This window comes from Tachypleus tridentatus, chromosome 10, assembly GCF_004210375.1.
Source record: "Tachypleus tridentatus isolate NWPU-2018 chromosome 10, ASM421037v1, whole genome shotgun sequence".
Lineage (NCBI taxonomy): Eukaryota > Metazoa > Arthropoda > Merostomata > Xiphosura > Limulidae > Tachypleus > Tachypleus tridentatus.
Genome location: NC_134834.1, coordinates 68,147,711 through 68,169,283, shown reverse-complemented (window position 1 = coordinate 68,169,283; position 21,573 = coordinate 68,147,711). Strand labels below are relative to the sequence as shown.

At 34.0% G+C, this 21,573-nt stretch overlaps 1 protein-coding gene and 1 long non-coding RNA gene across 4 annotated transcripts; both read right to left on the bottom strand.

Moving 5' to 3' along the window:
• Window positions 1-2,123: 2,123 nt before the first annotated feature.
• LOC143228107 (uncharacterized) lies at window positions 2,124-12,898 on the bottom strand. Of its 3 annotated transcripts, none has more exons than XM_076459435.1 (2): window positions 12,550-12,889; window positions 2,124-2,938 (listed from the first exon to the last, which is right to left on the bottom strand). In XM_076459435.1, the coding sequence occupies exons 1-2, from the start codon at window positions 12,597-12,599 to the stop codon at window positions 2,188-2,190; spliced, it is 801 nt and encodes a 266-aa protein (XP_076315550.1). In that variant the 5' UTR covers window positions 12,600-12,889; the 3' UTR covers window positions 2,124-2,187. The 3 variants fall into 3 exon arrangements, 2 of the variants coding, with proteins under 2 accessions (XP_076315550.1, XP_076315549.1); XM_076459434.1 differs by lacking the exon at window positions 12,550-12,889 and adding an exon at window positions 6,005-6,370; XR_013015194.1 differs by lacking the exon at window positions 2,124-2,938 and adding an exon at window positions 11,252-11,806 and having other exon boundaries at window positions 12,550-12,898.
• A 5,626-nt stretch (window positions 12,899-18,524) lies between these two features.
• Window positions 18,525-20,302, bottom strand: LOC143228106 (uncharacterized). Its single transcript, XR_013015193.1, has 2 exons — window positions 20,022-20,302; window positions 18,525-19,280 (listed from the first exon to the last, which is right to left on the bottom strand). It is a non-coding gene; the product is annotated as an uncharacterized LOC143228106 (long non-coding RNA).
• Window positions 20,303-21,573: the final 1,271 nt, after the last annotated feature.

Below are 21,573 nucleotides of genomic sequence, written 5' to 3'. Positions count from 1 at the left end.
AGAGTAGACGTGTCCGAAAATCAAATTACGCGGTGCCTCCGACAACAACCACGAAACCCTTACACCTTTTTCTAGGCTCGCTTCACCCCCCATGTCGCCAATGGAACATCTGACGACAACTGCGGACAATCGTCAAGCAAATTTCACGCACTACTATATCAGTGTAAATCCAAAAATAGAATCAAATCAAATCAAATCGACTCTCCCTCGTGGGAGCACTTGCTGTCACAGGATGGTAAAAAAAAAAGAAAGGATTCACCAACGATACCAACAAAGTCTAAAGAACCAACTCACGGCACGACCGGACCTCCTGCATCTTACTGCAAAAAGAGAACTAGCCGCTAAGATTAAACTAGTACCTATAGAAAAGACAGCAAATAGTAATATAATCACTAAACAACAAAAATATGTAAATCCCCAATTGAAAATAATCACAGTGTAATCATGAACAGCGAGGCTAGACCTCTAGCAAACATAATTACAGAATTCATGACAAAATACTCAAAATCAAATGAAACAACTTCATAGAAATACCAATAGAAATGATACAGTCATTTCTCTCACTAATTATTACGAACGTACTTCAAAATAAATAAATTCAGGGTGCAACTGCTTTGAAGAGAAACGAGACCGGAAAAGTGTCCCACCCCGTCCATAGCGGTGACAAATCTATAACCATTATTAAACAATGGTGAAGAATAGTGCCAAACATATTGTATAAAAATAAATATACCAAAAATCAATTAGTAACATTCACAAAACAAATAAAATGTTAAAAAAGACCCTCCAAAATTGTACATGAACGGAGCATTTCTCCAGACCACAACTTCAGCGAAATTCCTGGGTTTAACCTTCGACACAAAGCTAACGTAGGTGAAACATTGTTTGTTTTTGAATTTCGCGCAAAGCTACACAAGAGTTATGTGCGTTAGCTATCTCTAATTTATAACTTGTAAAAACCAAGGAATCTAACCAGACAATCTAATAAAAATCTACAAAATATATATAGGACAAATCATAGAACACGCATGCCTGGCATGGTTAAATATAACACATAAACAAAATACAATACTCAGTAATTACTAGAACATACAAAGTCTCCCAGAGTACGTAGTCAAAATTTATGATATATCCAAATATGCAAACCATGGCTGATAGACTCTTTCATAATTCTCTAAATTACTTTTAAAAAACGGCAAAAAATGATCTACTATGTAAACTGGATCGCTACTACAAAAATGGTGAAAATAAACATAAGTACCTTTCTCCTGTTAATATTTATTTTAGAAATAAATAATAAGGCAACATATTACTAGACAATAAAACATACTCAAATTTTGGACTAATATGATAACATTGAAAAAGGGTTTATATGTGTAGAATGTCATCGCATTCGTCGCGAACTGGTGAAATGTGTTGACTGTGAATAATAAACTGTTCGTTTAACGAAATACGCCTTAGAACTGAATATTAGAGACGTTATACGTAACATAAGAATCCTAATGAGGATACCTTCATGGATTTTTGCCCTGAAAGGGGTTGGAACAAGTGTGGTTTACTTTGACGCTCATGTAAGATCATCATGAACATTCAGCAGTAAGTTAATCAGCTGTACAGACAGAAGGAAGAGGTCCAAGTGACCCTGACCCTTCCTGGTCTATAAGACCTAAAACCCTGCAACGAGAATAATGAATGAAGGAAAGATAAGACATACAAGCTACTGGTTTCTTTAGGTAGTTAATGTTTTTCCAAGTAGAAGTTTAACAAATCTGCCAATCTTAATGGTGCTTTAATCTAATTAGATATTTAAACATGGTATTAAACAGGTTCTCGACTAGAGGGAACAATAATATCAACAATTATTTTCTCGTGATAAAGTAAAAATATCAAAAAACTGTAAATTATTTCTTTTAATCTAATATTTAAACAATTCCTCCAATAGTATGATAAGTTTTTTTACAGCTTAAAAAGCTGAAGTACGATCACTTTGAAACCCATCATTTGTTCATAAGCAGAATATTTTGTGTTTACCTAATTGGCATCATTACTCTATAGCTTACAAAAAATAACATTTGATACAATAAAATGTTTTCAACATTATCCTTACAAAAAAGTATGCCATTTGTTTCATTTATTCTAAAGCCACAGAGTGGTCACAGTCATATTTAATACATCATCTTTTTCGAATTAAAGATAAGGTTTTAAAAGATCAATTTCCATCCGATAGTAGAAGACTTTGAAAGGAAAGACTTCAGCGTACACTCTCGGGGAGCAAACACTGAAGCCGTTACGAATATAAAACTTTCTTGCTTTTACATTATAAACGTCGTTTATTAGGTAGGCGAATCCATCGCCTTCCTTCCTAAGAACGTCAAAGCATTTTTTCATCATCAACTTTCCTATTCCACAGCAACGTGCATCCTTCCTTACATACATTCTGGCAATTTCCGTAGCGTCATTTAGATTTCTTTTGATCAACGTTGTTGCTACTAGATGGCCATCAATCTTACCCAATAAAAGTCTATGATTGTTCTCATTGGTCCAACTATATGGATCGGATAGCAACCTATCAGACCAAGGATAAGCTTTGTTATGTACACGGTGTAATAACAACCATGCTGCACTGAAACCAATAGAACATCCAGTAATCATCCCCAATGAAACAGACATAAAAATGTCAAATGTCATAATGTATGTTACAAGCATGATAAACAATATTATTACCCACAGTCTGAAGCTCTTGCAAAACTGTCTGAAATGAAATGACGAATAATCTCTCCTTAGTTCTCGGAACATGAAGCTGATAAACTCCCGCACAGCTGGTTCGTCTTTTGTAGTCACAAAATTAATCTCCAGTTTGGAGTTAGAAAAGTATTTATTGAAACTGTTACAAAACTCCATGATCCGCTTCAGATTGTTTTCACTGTCCTGTGAGATCCTAAAAAAATACGAAATCTTTAAACCAAGTTATGAAAATTCAGATGATAAACTGCGTTAAAAACTTCAATAAATTAGTGCACTTGAAAGTGCACCCAAGTATAGAATGATGCAAAAGCACAAAAATAGAAATATATAATATTTATTTATATATACTATAACGCCTTTATAGAAGACTATACATCACTGAAATAAGAACAGAAATAAGAATTTTTTCCCCTAAAATTTAATTGTAATATAGTTTCGTTAACTTGATAAACAACAACAGATTGGTCAAATTGTAGTATTTTGATTCTGCTCTTAAACAGTTTAAATAGTATTCGTTCATTTGTGAAAACACAAAAAAAATTATTCTTAACAATACGTTTATTTGTTTTATGAATTTCGTGCAAAGCTGCACAAGGGCTATCTGCGCTAGCCGTCCCTAATTTTGTAATGTAAGACTAGAGGGAAGGCAGCTAATCATCACCACCCACCGCCAACTCTTCGACTACTCTTTTGCCAATGAATAGTGGAATTGACCGTCACATTATAATGCCCATACGGCTGAAAGGGCAAGCATATTTGGTGTGACGGGGATTCGAAACCGCGACCCACGGATTAGAAGTCAAGTGCCTTAACCACCTGACCATGCCAGGCCTATTTCTCCGGCGTTTGTCCCATATTGTGAGCAAGAGAACTGTTTACATTATGAACTCAAAGAGCAAGAAAAAAGATGATTTTTTAAAACATTAGTTTTGCTTGAGAGTATGCTCATTGCACAGGTACGAAATCTCATTATTAATATATCTATGTTATTCCACTGCAGTTTTGTACACCCACTTCTTCATCCTTTATATTTTGTGGTTATTAACTTACTGAAGGCTTAAAAAAAAACTAGTATTTCATATGCGCAAGATTATCAAGCTGAAGACGGTGTTTCAGGTTACAAGAGAAGACAGCTAGGCTAGCACATAACATGGTACCTCACCAATACGGGCGTATGTTTGATACCCAACGTATACCCAGTGGAACCACAGCGAGGATCAATCAGCCTGACTGCCGTCCTGAAGGTGTATCTCTGCCTGAAAGATTCAAATGGTACAAAAATTGTATCATGCCGCTTTATATAGTTTGAAACTTTCGCATATCCATGAAGACTTCGAGGAATTCTATAACGATGAGGCACATTGGATGACCTCGTGGTAGGAACTAGTTGCCCCTAAATAACAGAGCTGTCAATAACCAGATCAAACCATGGGTTTAGTTATTACATCTTAGTAGCTGTTTTTGCGCAGCTGCAATCTCGAAATAATCTCGAAATAACATTCATGCTTGCGTTCACGAACAGTTGTTGGAAAATGTACTGAATGACACTCCAATAAAGAATTTGAAAATCGATAGAACTGATTGGGTTGACAAATACCATATAATTATAAGTTCATAAAAATCCAGATTGAAATCGAAAGGTGTGTGCTGAAAAGCTAAAGTCAACCTTAATTAAGTCACATTGGTTCTGTTAGACCTTTACCTACTATACTTAACATTAACAAGGTAATATATTTAAGGGAAAGCAAAAACAAACAAAAGAAAACCAAGAACCTACCGATGTAACTACACAGAACTTACATTTTGTCTATTGGTACGATACATAGGTATTATTAAAATACATGGCTATTTTCACATCATTTTACAACTTGAAAACTCTACAATAAATCTCAGAAACTGAAATTACAGGAAAAAATAACAAAATAATTACTTTATAGACTTCACGAGAAAGAGCCAACACTGAATCTAGTTTAGTTAGTTAGTTTCTTTTCTGTAGTCAGACAAAAGCTGCACAATGGGCTATTTGTGCTCTGCAAACAATCGTATCGAAACTTGATTTCTAGCGTTGTAAGTCCACAGACATACCGCTGTGTCAATGGGATGGCTCCAGTTTAGCAAAGAAATCAATGGTTCGGCATGTGTAGATGAGGGTATATTATATTTATATTAATTCAAATGTTTATTTTAGACATGCATATGAAATTTAAATTTCTATTTTATAATAACTTCATATAATAACAATAACAATATTTTTTATCAACTAGAAATTTATGAAGACTTAACAATAAATATTTAAATCTAATGTTAAACAACTTATTCAATAGTAGTATAAGTGTTTAACACTTCAGAAATTGAAATACAACCATTTTGAAGCATGTTATTTGTTGATTGGCAGAACATTTTATGTTTATCTTATCGGTTTCTGCGAACTTACAACACTAAAATCAGAGGGTTCGATTTCCCTTGGCGGACACAGCAGATAGCCCGATGTGGCTTTGCTATGAGAAATCTCCACCCACTAATATTGTACATTGTCGTGATAATGTTTTGCTTGTTTGTTAGTAATTAACAAAAAGGTACATGATGGGCTATCTGTGCACTACATGACACCGTATCGAAACCCGATTTCTAGTGTTGTAACTCTTAAGACATACTGCTGTGCCAGTGGGGTATCCTCAGTTTTGTGGTTCAGCATGGAAAGTGAAGGTGTAACTATATAATACTGATTTAAATGTTTATTTTAGACATGCATATGAAGTTTATATTTCAGTTGGTGTGTATTTTATACAAAATTTTTAATTTATTAGCGAATTAATTCTGAAGAGTTGCGTATAAATTACAACACCGATAACAGAAAACAATAAATGTTTTGAAAATCCATGAACCATTGTAATGATAATCCATCAGAAAAAAGGTTGTTTCGTTATCTATTTGTATTCCAAAGCTACTTAGAAAGTGAATGTTGCATACAAATTGATTATAACATTACATTCAACATTAAAGAAATTTTATTGTTAAAAGAAAGAGAGAAAATAGCAAACGTTTTAAAAGTTAAAAAAATATTTTAGTGATCCCGCAACCCACTCTCCTGTTACGATCGCTTGTGGAACTTTTAAACATACCTCAACGTGTAATTTGTTATGAGAAACCAACATAGCATTTCATATATATTATCACAGCTATTACTCACTCTCAAATATATTCATTAATGTCATGTAGTACCTTATATTTAAATTAATAATAAATATATTTCACTAACCTTATAAATGATTTTCCTTCTTCTTTAATGTGACACAAACTTGTCAACATACTCTACTTGAAATTACAGTCCAGTTGTACGTTTCTTAATTATACATTTACGTCTACCATTATTACACGTACATTAAAATGTCCTCGTTTCCTTTTTTTTTCACATAAATTCCAGCAGTAAAAGCAAGTGGTGTTCACGTGCGCTAAAGCACGAGAGAAAAAAATTAGCTTAGAGCATGGGTCATTGGAGATCTATCGAATGCGCTGCGATCGCTCACACAATTTTGTTCATTCCATTGATTTCTGTAATGACCTGCACTGCATCAAAACAAGTGTGAAGGTAATAACGTTTGACGTCGAGCAAGAGCCATAATGATTGTTAATGCAAGAGTCGCCAAGAGATAGTTTATTGTGTTGTTATCATTAACTCTTGAGGTTTTAGCGGTCTCAGTATTTACGATATTTATTATCACTATTGCATTTTGATCTGTTTTTATAATACCCTTATCTTCTCTGTTTTAAAACGTTTTTGTTGCTTTAGTAACTGTGAAGAAAATTGTTTTATAAATTGTAACAATACTTTTTGTACAACTGACGTAAAAATAAAGCAAGCAATAACAAAGAAATACAGTTATGCCGATCATTCGAATATAACATTTATTATGTTATTATGTAATTAAATAATGATACTGTGTTGGTCGAAATTGACTTTTTTGTGGTCTGATGTATTATTAATATTGAATTGTTGAATTTCAGTGGAAATTATACAAATCTGTGGGTAAATAGAAAAGAATGAAACATTCATGCTGAAATTGCACAAACTATTAACTGTTGTAACTGATTACACTATGTTACAAAAATTTCGTTCCTGAATAGTATGTGTTATTTCTTAATTCCTTATGTTGTAAAAGTACAAAAATTGTCATTATTCCTTCAAACTTTGCCCAAGAAGCCTTAAACTACTGCGACAATGCTGCTCCAACCTTTACTTCCCTTCCTACTGAGCTTCATAGGGAATTCTGTGCACTTCAGGATCTTCTTTATTTGTGGTCCAACATAGACACCAGCTTTGACTTTTGCCTCAGACAGCTCACAGAAGAAGACTCAAAGGTTCCTGAAGGATGCAGACTCCTTATCAAGAGCTGTGACAAATTCTTTCATAAGACCCAATTTTATGTGCAATGGTGGGAACAACACCTTCTGGAGGTCCACTCTTGGCTCACACACGACATTGCGCTGCCTCCCCACAGAGAACTCGGTCCGTTGTGGTCGGTGCTTCCTATTGGAGTGCGCTGCGGTGTCCCTGCTGTCCCAAAGGCAAATATAACAGGAACACTTGGTAAAGCTTTCAAGAAGCTTCCATGATTTACAATCCTTCTACCAATCAGGAATGCCATAATTTTGAAGTCTCCGATAACATAACAGCCATACTCATCATACTTCAAGGCTTCTATCAAGGCCTTGACACTGTTGTATTCCTCTTTGAAGTGCACCGAAAGATATATAAATTTTAAAAGGTCTAAAATTTGTATAATATAAAACCTTATTATTCACGCAAGCAAAAATTGTCCGTCGTACCTTCTAAAGTTTTTCTGCAGTGCTCGCAGGTAAAATCAGGTGTCCAGGGTTTGTATTGATCCCCGACAGGCATACCGAAATAAGCCTTGTAGGCTTCACTCGTATAATGTTTTCTACGGTTTGTGGAGGAAACTTATTGATGTTGATGAAGTATTGTTTTATTTTGTCTAATTCATCGTTAATTTTATCTGGTGAGCATAGTTTTATGGCTGAGTTTATTTGGTTTTTTAGTATGTTGAGTTTTTGTTTTGTTTCATGTGTTGAGTCCCAAGGAATGTATAGTCTAGTATGGGTGATTTTTCGGTGAATTTCTGTTTTGAATTGTGTGTCGGTTCTTGTAATTTTGAGAATAAGAAATGATATTTGATTGCTTTCTTCCTGTTCACATGTGAAGTTAATGTGATTGAAAAAAATTAAGGGTGTGTTCTGTAGATCTGAATCCCGCAACCATGTCATCTACATATCTGTACCAGTATTACCAGTTCTAGCCAATATTTTTATGACACAAGTTGAAACACAAGCAATTAACACAGCATTACATCCACCACTATACTGGTACAGATATGTAGATGGCCCATGCTTAGGCCATTTGTTTGTATATAGTTGTGGTTGTTGAACATGAAGTTTGTCTTTATCGTGGTGAATTCTATGAGGGTTGCTAATTGATTGCTGGGAACGTCTATAGGTGGGTTAGGGTCTCGGATATAGAGTTCTAAGGCTATCTTGCAGGCTTCAGTGGTTGGAACTTCTGTAAAGAGGGATATAATATCTAAACTGGCCATTAAGGCTTTATGATTAAATTGATTTAGATTAGACTTGAAATTAAAAGAGTCTTTGATGAATGAGCTGGCTGATGTTACATATTTGAAGAATGCTCATGCTATGTATTTACCAAGATTGTGATTAAACGATTCATATGTGAACATTATTGGTCGTAATGGACATTCTGGTTTATGTGGTTTGGGGATGCCGTATATTTGTGGTGTGCGTGAGTCGGTTTTACGTCGGTAGGAAAAAAGTGTTTGTGAAATTGTGTTGGTTTTTTTTCATTTTTAGTAGTAATTTGTTTAGTTGTGTATCGTGTGTCTTTGTTGAATTTGTATGTATTGGTTTAAATTTGTTCGTGTCTAATAGGATGTTCTTCATTTTTTGGATGTATTCATTCGTGTTCATTATGACTACAAATAAACCAATATAAAGGAACGCCTTTATACCTATATTAAATATAATAAAATAAAATTATATATTCAAACATCTAACACCGCTCTCTACATTCCGACACTGAGTTACACAACCCCTTCCAAACATGTGATCAGCTTCCGGTCAGTTACCTCTTTCTTTCTTTGTGAACCTGACGATGACCGAAAAAGGTCGAAACGTTGTTCGCTCTTCTACGTAAAATATTTTCTCAACCCAAACGAGCCGTTTTTGCATATATATTTCTCTACAAGTGGGTTTTCTCGACATCACTGAAACTACTCATGTTAATTTAAAGGGTCATTTTATTAAAAGTGTCGAAAGTGCTATGATAATATTATTAAAGTTTACACTGTTTTTTTTCTGAAACTATTTTGGTTAATGATCGTCACCATCTTATTCGTACCTAGAGAGGTTTGTTTATTACATTTCTTTTAATACATGCAGGGGAGAAGCACATCATAGTAAAATGATTTTGTAGCCTCACTACATCTTTACAGTCTATGTCACCTCGGTCAGTCAAACTGTATTTGACAATCGTACATTTTGACAATAGTTTTCATTTTAAGAGGCTCTGTCGTTAGACTGTCACATACAAAGAACACACCCTTCCCCACGCATTGTTTTCCATAATGTGTTTAACATCCAAGAAAAATAAAACATTTTCCTCTGCTTATTTCTATTGTCTGATAGATGTTTCGTCTCGTGAACTGACTGTCTTATGTACTCGTTTCTCCAATTACTTGAGTCATACGATGAGAGAATGAATATGCCATGAAAACTGACACAGGGTAAACCAGTTTCTTTAGGCCCGGCATGGCCAGGTGGTTAAGGCACTCGACTCGTAATCCGATGGTTGCTGGTTCGAATCCTCGTCACACCAAACATGCTCGCCCTTTCAACCAGTGGGGGCGTTATAATGTGACGGTCAAACCCACTATTCGTCAGTAAAATGGTAGCCCAATAGTTGGCGGTGGGTGGTGATGATTAGCTGCCTTCCCTTTAGTCTTACAGTGCTAAATTAGGGACGGCTAGCGCAGATAGCCCTCGCGTAGCTTTGCGCGAAATTCAAACCATACCCAATTTCTCTTAAATTTTATCAAAAACAAAAGATAGAAAACATTTAACGCTTAAAACTTTTCGAAATTAAAGTCACTTTGCGTCAGGAGCACGATTAAGTTGGAAATATAAACTTTCCATGTTCTCGAATTTATGTACATCTACTGTCTCTTTGTATTGAAAAATTATTTTTTAAATATAAATTATACAGCTAGCTATATAAAACTCAAGAATGTACGGAACTAATATAGTTTAAAATGGTTTTAATAGAAGGTTTTATTTTGTTTTGAAGAGTGTGAGGTCTGACTCTCAAGGTTACTGGTGTATGACTGGCTCTTGTAAGCATGTCTCATTCTTATTTTTTACACAAATTTTTATTAATAGGTGCGAGTTGTTTCGTTGTTTCTGTGGAATTAAGCACAAAGGTATAGAATAGGGTATCTGTAATCTTCCCACATCGGGTATCGAAATCCGGTTTCTAGCAGTGTTAGTCCACAGTTATACTGCTGTTCCACTGGAGGTCACACGTTTTTGTCTTGAAATTAAAATAATCATCTAAAACAAGTCAATTTATCTGGCTCCTACTTTCACTTTTCTCTCTTTTTACATTTCTTCCTAAAAAAGTTGTTATAAATTCCATTATCATTAAAATAGATTAAATTTTATTGAATATTAAATACTATAGAAAAACCCCCCATAAAATTAGGCGACGTCTATGTTAAGATAACAAACACAGAAACTCTTAACTTTTAAAAACAATCTAGACAACGAAAGTGACAACAAAAATCTGCATTAATTTCTATTATTGAATTTATCAAGTGAATGAGAAGTAAAGCAGACAAGTTATTGACTGCTGAGAGCAATTAAAAATAAAAAAGAGCAAATAAAACTATTTATGACAAATTAATTCACATAATAATAATAATTATCTATCAAATAGAAATTTATGAAGACATAACGATAAATATTTAAATATAATGTTAAACAATTTCTTTAATAGTTATATAAGTGTTTAACACTTCAGAAATTGAAATACAATCATTTTGAAGCATGTCAATTGTTCATTAGCAGAATATTTTGTGTAATTCTTATCGGTTTTGTTACTTTAAATCGTATAAAATCAGCATTTGATTGAAAGAAAAAGTATCTCGTATTAACTTTACAAAAAATACGTAATTTGGGTTTTCATAGAAAGCACATATTTGTTATCTTGTTAGACTTACATATAAGATTTTCAAAGATTAATCTTCATTCGATAGCTGTACAGTTTGAACAAAAGAAATGCTTCGACATCCACCTCCAAAGAACAAACTTTGAAGCCATTACGAATATAAAACTTTTTTGCTTTTATATTGTACGTGTCGTTTATCAGGTAGGCGACTTCTTCGCCTTCCTCCTTAAGAATATCAATGCATTTTTCATCATCAATCTTCCTATTCCATTACAACGAAACTCCTTCCTCACAAACATCCTACCAATTTCAGTTGCACCAGTTGGATGTCTTTTGATCAACGTTGTTGCTACTAGATCACCATCGATTTTACCCAACAGAAGTTTATGATTGTTCTCACAGATCCATTTATATGGTTCGGATATTAACCTATCTGACCAAGGATAAGCTTTATCGTATATACGGTGTAGTAATAACCAAGATACACCGAAACCAATAGCACACCCAACAATCGTCCCCACTGAAATAGACACGAAAATTTCAAGTGTTAGAATAAATGTTACAGAAACGATAGACAATGTTATTACCCACAGTACGAAGTTCTTGTAGAACTTTCTAAAATGAAATAAAACATAATCTCTCCTTCGTTCTTGGAACATAGAACTCATAATCTTCCGAACAGCTGGTTCGTCTTCTGGAGTCATGAAATTAATCTCCAATTTAGATACCGAAACCTGTTTGTTGCAACTGTTACGAGGCTCCATAATCCGATTGAATTTGTTTTCACTGTCTTTGAATTATGAGGTGCTGAAAAACAGAGAAACCTTGTTATCAAGTTGTGAAGGTTTAGAAGACAAGCGGCGTTAGATATTTCAATAAATACAGTAGACAGTTAAGCGCATATTTATATATGGAATGACGTAAAAGCGCAAAAGTAGGAAATATAATATTTATTTGTACTTGACCGACTCACGCCAACTTACAGAAAAAAAAAACCTTTTGCTAAATATAAGAGATAACATTCACAAATTCTGCGAACTTACAACACTAAAATCAGGGGGGGTCGATTTCCCTTGGTGGATACTTATTAACTTATTAACGAATTAATTCTGAAGAGTTGCGTATAATTACAAAACCGATAACAGAAGGCAATAGATGTCATGAAAATCCATGAACGATTATAATGATGATGCGTCAGAAAAGGTTTTTTTTCGTTATCTATTTGTATTCCAAAGCTACTTAGAAAGTGAATGTTGCATACAAATTGATTATAACATTACATTCAACATTAAAGAAATTTTCTTGTTAAAAGAAAGAGAGAAAATAGCAAACGTTTTAAAAGTTAAAAAAATATTTTAGTGATCCCGCAACCCTCTCTCCTGTTACGATTTCTTGTGGAACTTTTAAACATACCTCAACGTGTAATTTGTTATAAGAAACCAACATAGCATTTCATATATATTATCACAGCTATTACCCACTCTCAAATATATTCATTAATGTCATGTAGTACCTTATATTTAAATTAATAATAAATATATTTCACTAACCTTACAAATGATTTTCCTTCTTCTTTAATGTGACACAAACTTGTCAACATACTCTACTTGAAATTACAGTCCAGTTGTACGTTTATTAATTATACATTTACGTCTACCATTATTACACGTACATTAAAATGTTCTCGTTTCCTTTTTTTTTTTTTCACATAAATTCCAGCAGTAAAAGCAAGTGGTGTTCACGTGCGCTAAAGGACGAGAGAAAAAAAGTAGCTAAGAGCATGGGTCATTGGAGATCTATCGAAGGCGCTGCGATCGCTCACACAATTTTGTTCATTCCATTGATTTCTGTAATGACCTGCACTGCATCAAAACAAGTGTGAAGGTAAAAACGTTTGACGTCGAGCAAGAGCCATAATGTTTGTTAATGCAAGAGTCGCCAAGAGATAGTTTATTGTGTTGTTATCATTAACTCTTGAGGTTTTAGCGGTCTCAGTATTTACGATATTTATTATCACTATTGCATTTTGATCTGTTTTTATAATACCCTTATCTTCTCTTTTTTAAAACGTTTTTGTTGCTTTTGTAACTGTGAAGAAAATTGTTTTATAAATTGTAACAATACTTTTTGTACAACTGATGCAAAAATAAAGCAAGCAATAACAAAGAAATACAGTTAGGTCTCTTATACCGATGATTCAAATATAACATTTATTATGTTATTATGTAATAATTAATGATGCTGTGTTGGCCGAAATTGACTTTTTTGTGGTATGATGTATTATTAATATTGAATTGTTGAATTTCAGTGGAAACTTATACAAATCTGTGGGTAAGTAGAAAACAATGAAACATTCATGCTGAAATTGTACAAACTATTAACTGTTGTAATTGATTACACTATGTAACAAAATATTTCGTTCCTGGATAGTATGTGTTACTTCTTAATTCCTTATGTTGTAAAAGTACAAAAAATGGTCATTATTCCTTCAAACTTTGTTTTTGTGACCTGGATAATGACATTTAGAAATTAACTTATTTTCTATGTAAAAACAGGCAAATGTGCACATTTTCATTTACATAAGGTCTGAATAAAACAGCACATAAATCAAGATTTACATGTATTTATACTACGTTATGCAAAAATGAACAAAATATTTAGCAGTGAATAGTTTTTCGAGATTTGTCACTCAATGTAAATCACTTTTACATATCAGCCCCCAAATATAGTCTCCCATCATTTTTTCATTATATGCTCCTTGGTAGTGGCATTCAGAGTCCAGTATATCTTGGTGAAAGCACTCGTCTTGCTCCGCTGAGTATGCCCCCCATGTTCTTGAATTTATCAAGATGAGCGTCAAGGCAATGGACTTTCAGGGACATCTTGCAGCCCATTTTGCCGTAGTTCTTCACCAGAGCCTTAACAAGTTTCACATAATTTTCGGCCTTGCGATTGCCCAAGAAGCCCCGAACTACTGCGACAATGCTGCCCCAACCTTTATTTCCCTTCCTACTGAGCTTCATAGGGAATTCTGTGCACTCAGGATCTTCTTTATTTGTGGTCCAACATAGACACCAGCTTTGACTTTTGGCTCAGACAGCTCAGGGAAGAAGTCTCAAAGGTACCTGAAGGATGCAGACTCCTTATCAAGAGCTGTGACAAATTCTTTCATAAGACCCAATTTTATGTGCAATGGTGGGAACAACACCTTCTGGAGGTCCACTCTTGGCTCACACACGACATTGCGCTGCCTTCCCACAGAGAACTCGGTCCGTTGTGGTCGGTGCTTCCTATTGGAGTGCGCTGCGGTGTCCCTGCTGTCCCAAAGGCAAATATAACAGGAACACTTGATAAAGCTTTCAAGAAGCTTCCATGATTTACAATCCTTCTACCAATCAGGAATGCCATAATTTTGAAGTCTCCGATAACATAACAGCCATACTCATCATACTTCAAGGCTTCTATCAAGGCCTTGACACTGTTGTATTCCTCTTTGAAGTGCACCGAAAGATATATAAATTTTAAAAAGGTCTAAAATTTGTATAATATAAAACCTTATTATTCACGCAAGCAAAAATTGTCCGTCGTACCTTCTAAAGTTTTTCTGCAGTGCTCGCAGGTAAAATCAGGTGTCCAGGGTTTGTATTGATCCCCGACAGGCATACCGAAATAAGCCTTGTAGGCTTCACTCGTATAATGTTTTCTACGGTTTGTGGAGGAAACTTATTGATGTTGATGAAGTATTGTTTTATTTTGTCTAATTCATCGTTAATTTTATCTGGTGAGCATAGTTTTATGGCTGAGTTGATTTGGTTTTTTTAGTATGTTGAGTTTTTGTTTTGTTTCATGTGTTGAGTCCCAAGGAATGTATAGTCTAGTATGGGTGATTTTTCGGTGAATTTCTGTTTTGAATTGTGTGTCGGTTCTTGTAATTTTGAGACTAAGAAATGATATTTGATTGCTTTCTTCCTGTTCACATGTGAAGTTAATGTGATTGAAAAAAATTAAGGGTGTGTTCTGTAGATCTGAATCCCGCAACCGTGTCATCTACATATCTGTACCAGTATTACCAGTTCTTGCCAATATTTTTATGACACAAGTTGAAACACAAGCAATTAACACAGCATTACATCCACCACTATACTGGTACAGATATGTAGATGGCCCATGCTTAGGCCATTTGTTTGTATATAGTTGTGGTTGTTGAACATGAAGTTTGTCTTTATCGTGGTGAATTCTATGAGGGTTGCTAATTGATTGCTGGGAACGTCTATAGTTGGATTAGGGTCTCGGATATAGAGTTCTAAGGCTATCTTGCAGGCTTCAGTGGTTGGAACTTCTGTAAAGAGGGATATAATATCTAAACTGGCCATTAAGGCTTTATGATTAAATTGATTTAGATTAGACTTGAAATTAAAAGAGTCTTTGATGAATGAGCTGGCTGATGTTACATATTTGAAGAATGCTCATGCTATGTATTTACCAAGATTGTGATTAAACGATTCATATGTGAACATTATTGGTCGTAATGGACATTCTGGTTTATGTGGTTTGGGGATGCCGTATATTTTTCGTGTGCGTGAGTCGGTTTTACGTCGGTAGGAAAAAAGTGTTTGTGAAATTGTGTTGGTTTTTTTTCACTTTTAGTAGTAATTTGTTTAGTTGTGTATCGTGTGTCTTTGTTGAATTTGTGTGTATTGGTTTAAATTTGTTCGTGTCTAATAGGATGTTCTTCATTTTTGGATGTATTCATTCGTGTTCATAATGACTACAGCGTTACCTTTATCTGCTTTTAGAATTTTTATGTTTTGTCTTGTTTTAGGTTTTTAATTCGTTTTATGTATTTATTCAATTAAAAACCTGAAACAAGACAAAAAAATAAAAATTCGAAAAGCAGATAAAGGTAACGCTATAGTCATAATGAACACGAACCAGGCACAAAACTGAGGTCTACACTATGTAAAAACTACACTGACAAACACCACACCAACATTATTTATAAAATACAATGTGATAACTGCCACGACTTCTATATTGGAGAAATAAGTAGAAAAATGTAAACTAGATTCAAAGAACATAAAAAGTCACCTTCACTCGTGTTTGAACACTGCAAGTCAAATAAATAGAACATAACCATAGAAAACACTCAAATACTAAATAAAGAAACAAGCACAAACAAACGCAAAATTAAAGAAGCCTTACTTATACAACAACTTAAACCCAAAATAAACCAATATAAAGGAACGCCTTTATACCTATATTAATGTAATAAAATAAATAAAATTATATATTCAAACATCTAACACCGATCTCTACATTCCGACACTCAGTTACACAACCCCTTCCAAACATGTGATCAGCTTCCGGTCAGTTACCTCTTTCTTTCTTTGTGAACCTGACGATGACCGAAGAAGGTCGAAACGTTGTTCGCTCTTCTACGTAAAATATTTTCTCAACCCAAACGAGCCGTTTTTGCATATATATTTCTCTACAAGTGGGTTTTCTCGACATCACTGAAACTACTCATGTTAATTTAAAGGGTCATTTTATTAAAATTGTCGAAAGTGCTATGATAATATTATTAAAGTTTACACTGTTTTTTTCTGAAACTATTTTGGTTAATGATCGTCACCATCTTATTCGTACCTAGAGAGGTTTGTTTATTACATTTCTTTTAATACATGCAGGGGAGAAGCACATCATATTAAAATGATTTTGTAGCCTCACTACATCTTTACAGTCTATGTCACCTCGCTCAGTCAAACTGTATTTGACAATCGTACATTTTGACAGTAGTTTTCATTTTAAGAGGCTCTGTCGTTAGACTGTCACATACAAAGCACACACCCTTCCCCACGCATTGTTTTCCATACTTTGTTTAATATCCAAGAAAAATAAAACATTTTCCTCTGCTTATTTCTATTATCTGATAGATGCTTCGCCTGGTGAACTGACTGTCTTATGTACTCGTTTCTCCAATTACTTGAGTCATACGATGAGAGAATGGATATGCCATGAAAACTGACACAGGGTAAACCAGTTTCTTTAGGCCCGGCATGGCCAGGTGGTTAAGGCACTCGACTCGTAATCCGATGGTTGCTGGTTCGAATCCTCGTCACACCAAACATGTTCGCCATTTCAACCAGTGGGGGGCGTTATAATGTGACGGTCAAACCCACTATTCGTCAGTAAAATGGTAGCCCAATAGTTGGCGGTGGGTGGTGATGATTAGCTGCCTTCCCTTTAGTCTTACAGTGCTAAATTAGGGACGGCTAGCGCAGATAGCCCTCGCGTAGCTTTGCGCGAAATTCAAACCATACCCAATTTCTCTTAAATTTTATCAAAAACAAAAGATAGAAAACATTTAACGCTTAAAACTTTTCGAAATTAAAGTCACTTTGCGTCAGGAGCACGATTAAGTTGGAAATATAAACTTTCCATGTTCTCGAATTTATGTACATCTACTATCTCTTTGTATTGAAAAATTATTTTTTTTAAATATAAATTATACAGCTAGCTATATAAAACTCAAGAATGTACGGAACTAATATAGTTTAAAATGGTTTTAATAGAAGGTTTTATTTTGTTTTGAAGAGTGTGAGGTCTGACTCTCAAGGTTACTGGTGTATGACTGGCTCTTGTAAGCATGTCTCATTCTTATTTTTTACACAAATTTTTATTAATATGTGCGAGTTGTTTCGTTGTTTCTGTGGAATTAAGCACAAAGGTATAGAATAGGGTATCTGTAATCTTCCCACATCGGGTATCGAAATCCGGTTTCTAGCAGTGTTAGTCCACAGTTATACTGCTGTTCCACTGGAGGTCACACGTTTTTGTCTTGAAATTAAAATAATCATCTAAAACAAGTCAATTTATCTGGCTCCTACTTTCACTTCTCTCTCTTTTTACATTTCTTCCTAAAAAAGTTGTTATAAATTCCATTATCATTAAAATAGATTAAATTTTATTGAATATTAAATACTATAGAAAAACCCCCCATAAAATTAGGCGACGTCTATGTTAAGATAACAAACACAGAAACTCTTAACTTTTAAAAACAATCTAGACAACGAAAGTGACAACAAAAATCTGCATTAATTTCTATTATTGAATTTATCAAGTGAATGAGAAGTAAAGCAGACAAGTTATTGACTGCTGAGAGCAATTAAAAATAAAAAAAGAGCAAATAAAACTATTTATGACAAATTAATTCACATAATAATAATAATTATCTATCAAATAGAAATTTATGAAGACATAACGATAAATATTTAAATATAATGTTAAACAATTTCTTTAATAGTTATATAAGTGTTTAACACTTCAGAAATTGAAATACAATCATTTTGAAGCATGTCAATTGTTCATTAGCAGAATATTTTGTGTAATTCTTATCGGTTTTGTTACTTTAAATCGTATAAAATCAGCATTTGATTGAAAGAAAAAGTATCTCGTATTAACTTTACAAAAAATACGTAATTTGGGTTTTCATAGAAAGCACATATTTGTTATCTTGTTAGACTTACATATAAGATTTTCAAAGATTAATCTTCATTCGATAGCTGTACAGTTTGAACAAAAGAAATGCTTCGACATCCACCTCCAAAGAACAAACTTTGAAGCCATTACGAATATAAAACTTTTTTGCTTTTATATTGTACGTGTCGTTTATCAGGTAGGCGACTTCTTCGCCTTCCTCCTTAAGAATATCAATGCATTTTTCATCATCAATCTTCCTATTCCATTACAACGAAACTCCTTCCTCACAAACATCCTACCAATTTCAGTTGCACCAGTTGGATGTCTTTTGATCAACGTTGTTGCTACTAGATCACCATCGATTTTACCCAACAGAAGTTTATGATTGTTCTCACAGATCCATTTATATGGTTCGGATATTAACCTATCTGACCAAGGATAAGCTTTATCGTATATACGGTGTAGTAATAACCAAGATACACCGAAACCAATAGCACACCCAACAATCGTCCCCACTGAAATAGACACGAAAATTTCAAGTGTTAGAATAAATGTTACAGAAACGATAGACAATGTTATTACCCACAGTACGAAGTTCTTGTAGAACTTTCTAAAATGAAATAAAACATAATCTCTCCTTCGTTCTTGGAACATAGAACTCATAATCTTCCGAACAGCTGGTTCGTCTTCTGGAGTCATGAAATTAATCTCCAATTTAGATACCGAAACCTGTTTGTTGCAACTGTTACGAGGCTCCATAATCCGATTGAATTTGTTTTCACTGTCTTTGAATTATGAGGTGCTGAAAACAGAGAAACCTTGTTATCAAGTTGTGAAGGTTTAGAAGACAAGCGGCGTTAGATATTTCAATAAATACAGTAGACAGTTAAGCGCATATTTGTATATGGAATGACGTAAAAGCGCAAAAGTAGGAAATATAATATTTATTTGTACTTGACCGACTCACGCCAACTTACAGAAAAAAAAACCTTTTGCTAAATATAAGAGATAACATTCACAAATTCTGCGAACTTACAACACTAAAATCAGGGGGGGTCGATTTCCCTTGGTGGATACTTATTAACTTATTAACGAATTAATTCTGAAGAGTTGCGTATAATTACAAAACCGATAACAGAAGGCAATAGATGTCATGAAGATCCATGAACGATTATAATGATGATGCATCAGAAAAGGTTTTTTTTCGTTATCTATTTGTATTCCAAAGCTACTTAGAAAGTGAATGTTGCATACAAATTGATTATAACATTACATTCAACATTAAAGAAATTTTCTTGTTAAAAGAAAGAGAGAAAATAGCAAACGTTTTAAAAGTTAAAAAAATATTTTAGTGATCCCGCAACCCTCTCTCCTGTTACGATTTCTTGTGGAACTTTTAAACATACCTCAACGTGTAATTTGTTATAAGAAACCAACATAGCATTTCATATATATTATCACAGCTATTACCCACTCTCAAATATATTCATTAATGTCATGTAGTACCTTATATTTAAATTAATAATAAATATATTTCACTAACCTTACAAATGATTTTCCTTCTTCTTTAATGTGACACAAACTTGTCAACATACTCTACTTGAAATTACAGTCCAGTTGTACGTTTATTAATTATACATTTACGTCTACCATTATTACACGTACATTAAAATGTTCTCGTTTCCTTTTTTTTTTTTTCACATAAATTCCAGCAGTAAAAGCAAGTGGTGTTCACGTGCGCTAAAGGACGAGAGAAAAAAAGTAGCTAAGAGCATGGGTCATTGGAATCTATCGAAGGCGCTGCGATCGCTCACACAATTTTGTTCATTCCATTGATTTCTGTAATGACCTGCACTGCATCAAAACAAGTGTGAAGGTAAAAACGTTTGACGTCGAGCAAGAGCCATAATGTTTGTTAATGCAAGAGTCGCCAAGAGATAGTTTATTGTGTTGTTATCATTAACTCTTGAGGTTTTAGCGGTCTCAGTATTTACGATATTTATTATCACTATTGCATTTTGATCTGTTTTTTATAATACCCTTATCTTCTCTTTTTTAAAACGTTTTTGTTGCTTTTGTAACTGTGAAGAAAATTGTTTTATAAATTGTAACAATACTTTTTGTACAACTGATGCAAAAATAAAGCAAGCAATAACAAAGAAATACAGTTAGGTCTCTTATACCGATGATTCAAATATAACATTTATTATGTTATTATGTAATAATTAATGATGCTGTGTTGGCCGAAATTGACTTTTTTGTGGTATGATGTATTATTAATATTGAATTGTTGAATTTCAGTGGAAACTTATACAAATCTGTGGGTAAGTAGAAAACAATGAAACATTCATGCTGAAATTGTACAAACTATTAACTGTTGTAATTGATTACACTATGTAACAAAATATTTCGTTCCTGGATAGTATGTGTTACTTCTTAATTCCTTATGTTGTAAAAGTACAAAAATGGTCATTATTCCTTCAAACTTTGTTTTTGTGACCTGGATAATGACATTTAGAAATTAACTTATTTTCTATGTAAAAACAGGCATATGTGCACATTTTCATTTACATAAGGTCTGAATAAAACAGCACATAAATCAAGATTTACATGTATTTATACTACGTTATGCAAAAATGAACAAAATATTTAGCAGTGAATAGTTTTTCGAGATTTGTCACTCAATGTAAATCACTTTTACATATCAGCCCCCAAATATAGTCTCCCATCATTTTTTCATTATATGCTCCTTGGTAGTGGCATTCAGAGTCCAGTATATCTTGGTGAAAGCACTCGTCTTGCTCCGCTGAGTATGCCCCCCATGTTCTTGAATTTATCAAGATGAGCGTCAAGGCAATGGACTTTCAGGGACATCTTGCAGCCCATTTTGCCGTAGTTCTTCACCAGAGCCTTAACAAGTTTCACATAATTTTCGGCCTTGCGATTGCCCAAGAAGCCCCGAACTACTGCGACAATGCTGCCCCAACCTTTATTTCCCTTCCTACTGAGCTTCATAGGGAATTCTGTGCACTCCAGGATCTTCTTTATTTGTGGTCCAACATAGACACCAGCTTTGACTTTTGGCTCAGACAGCT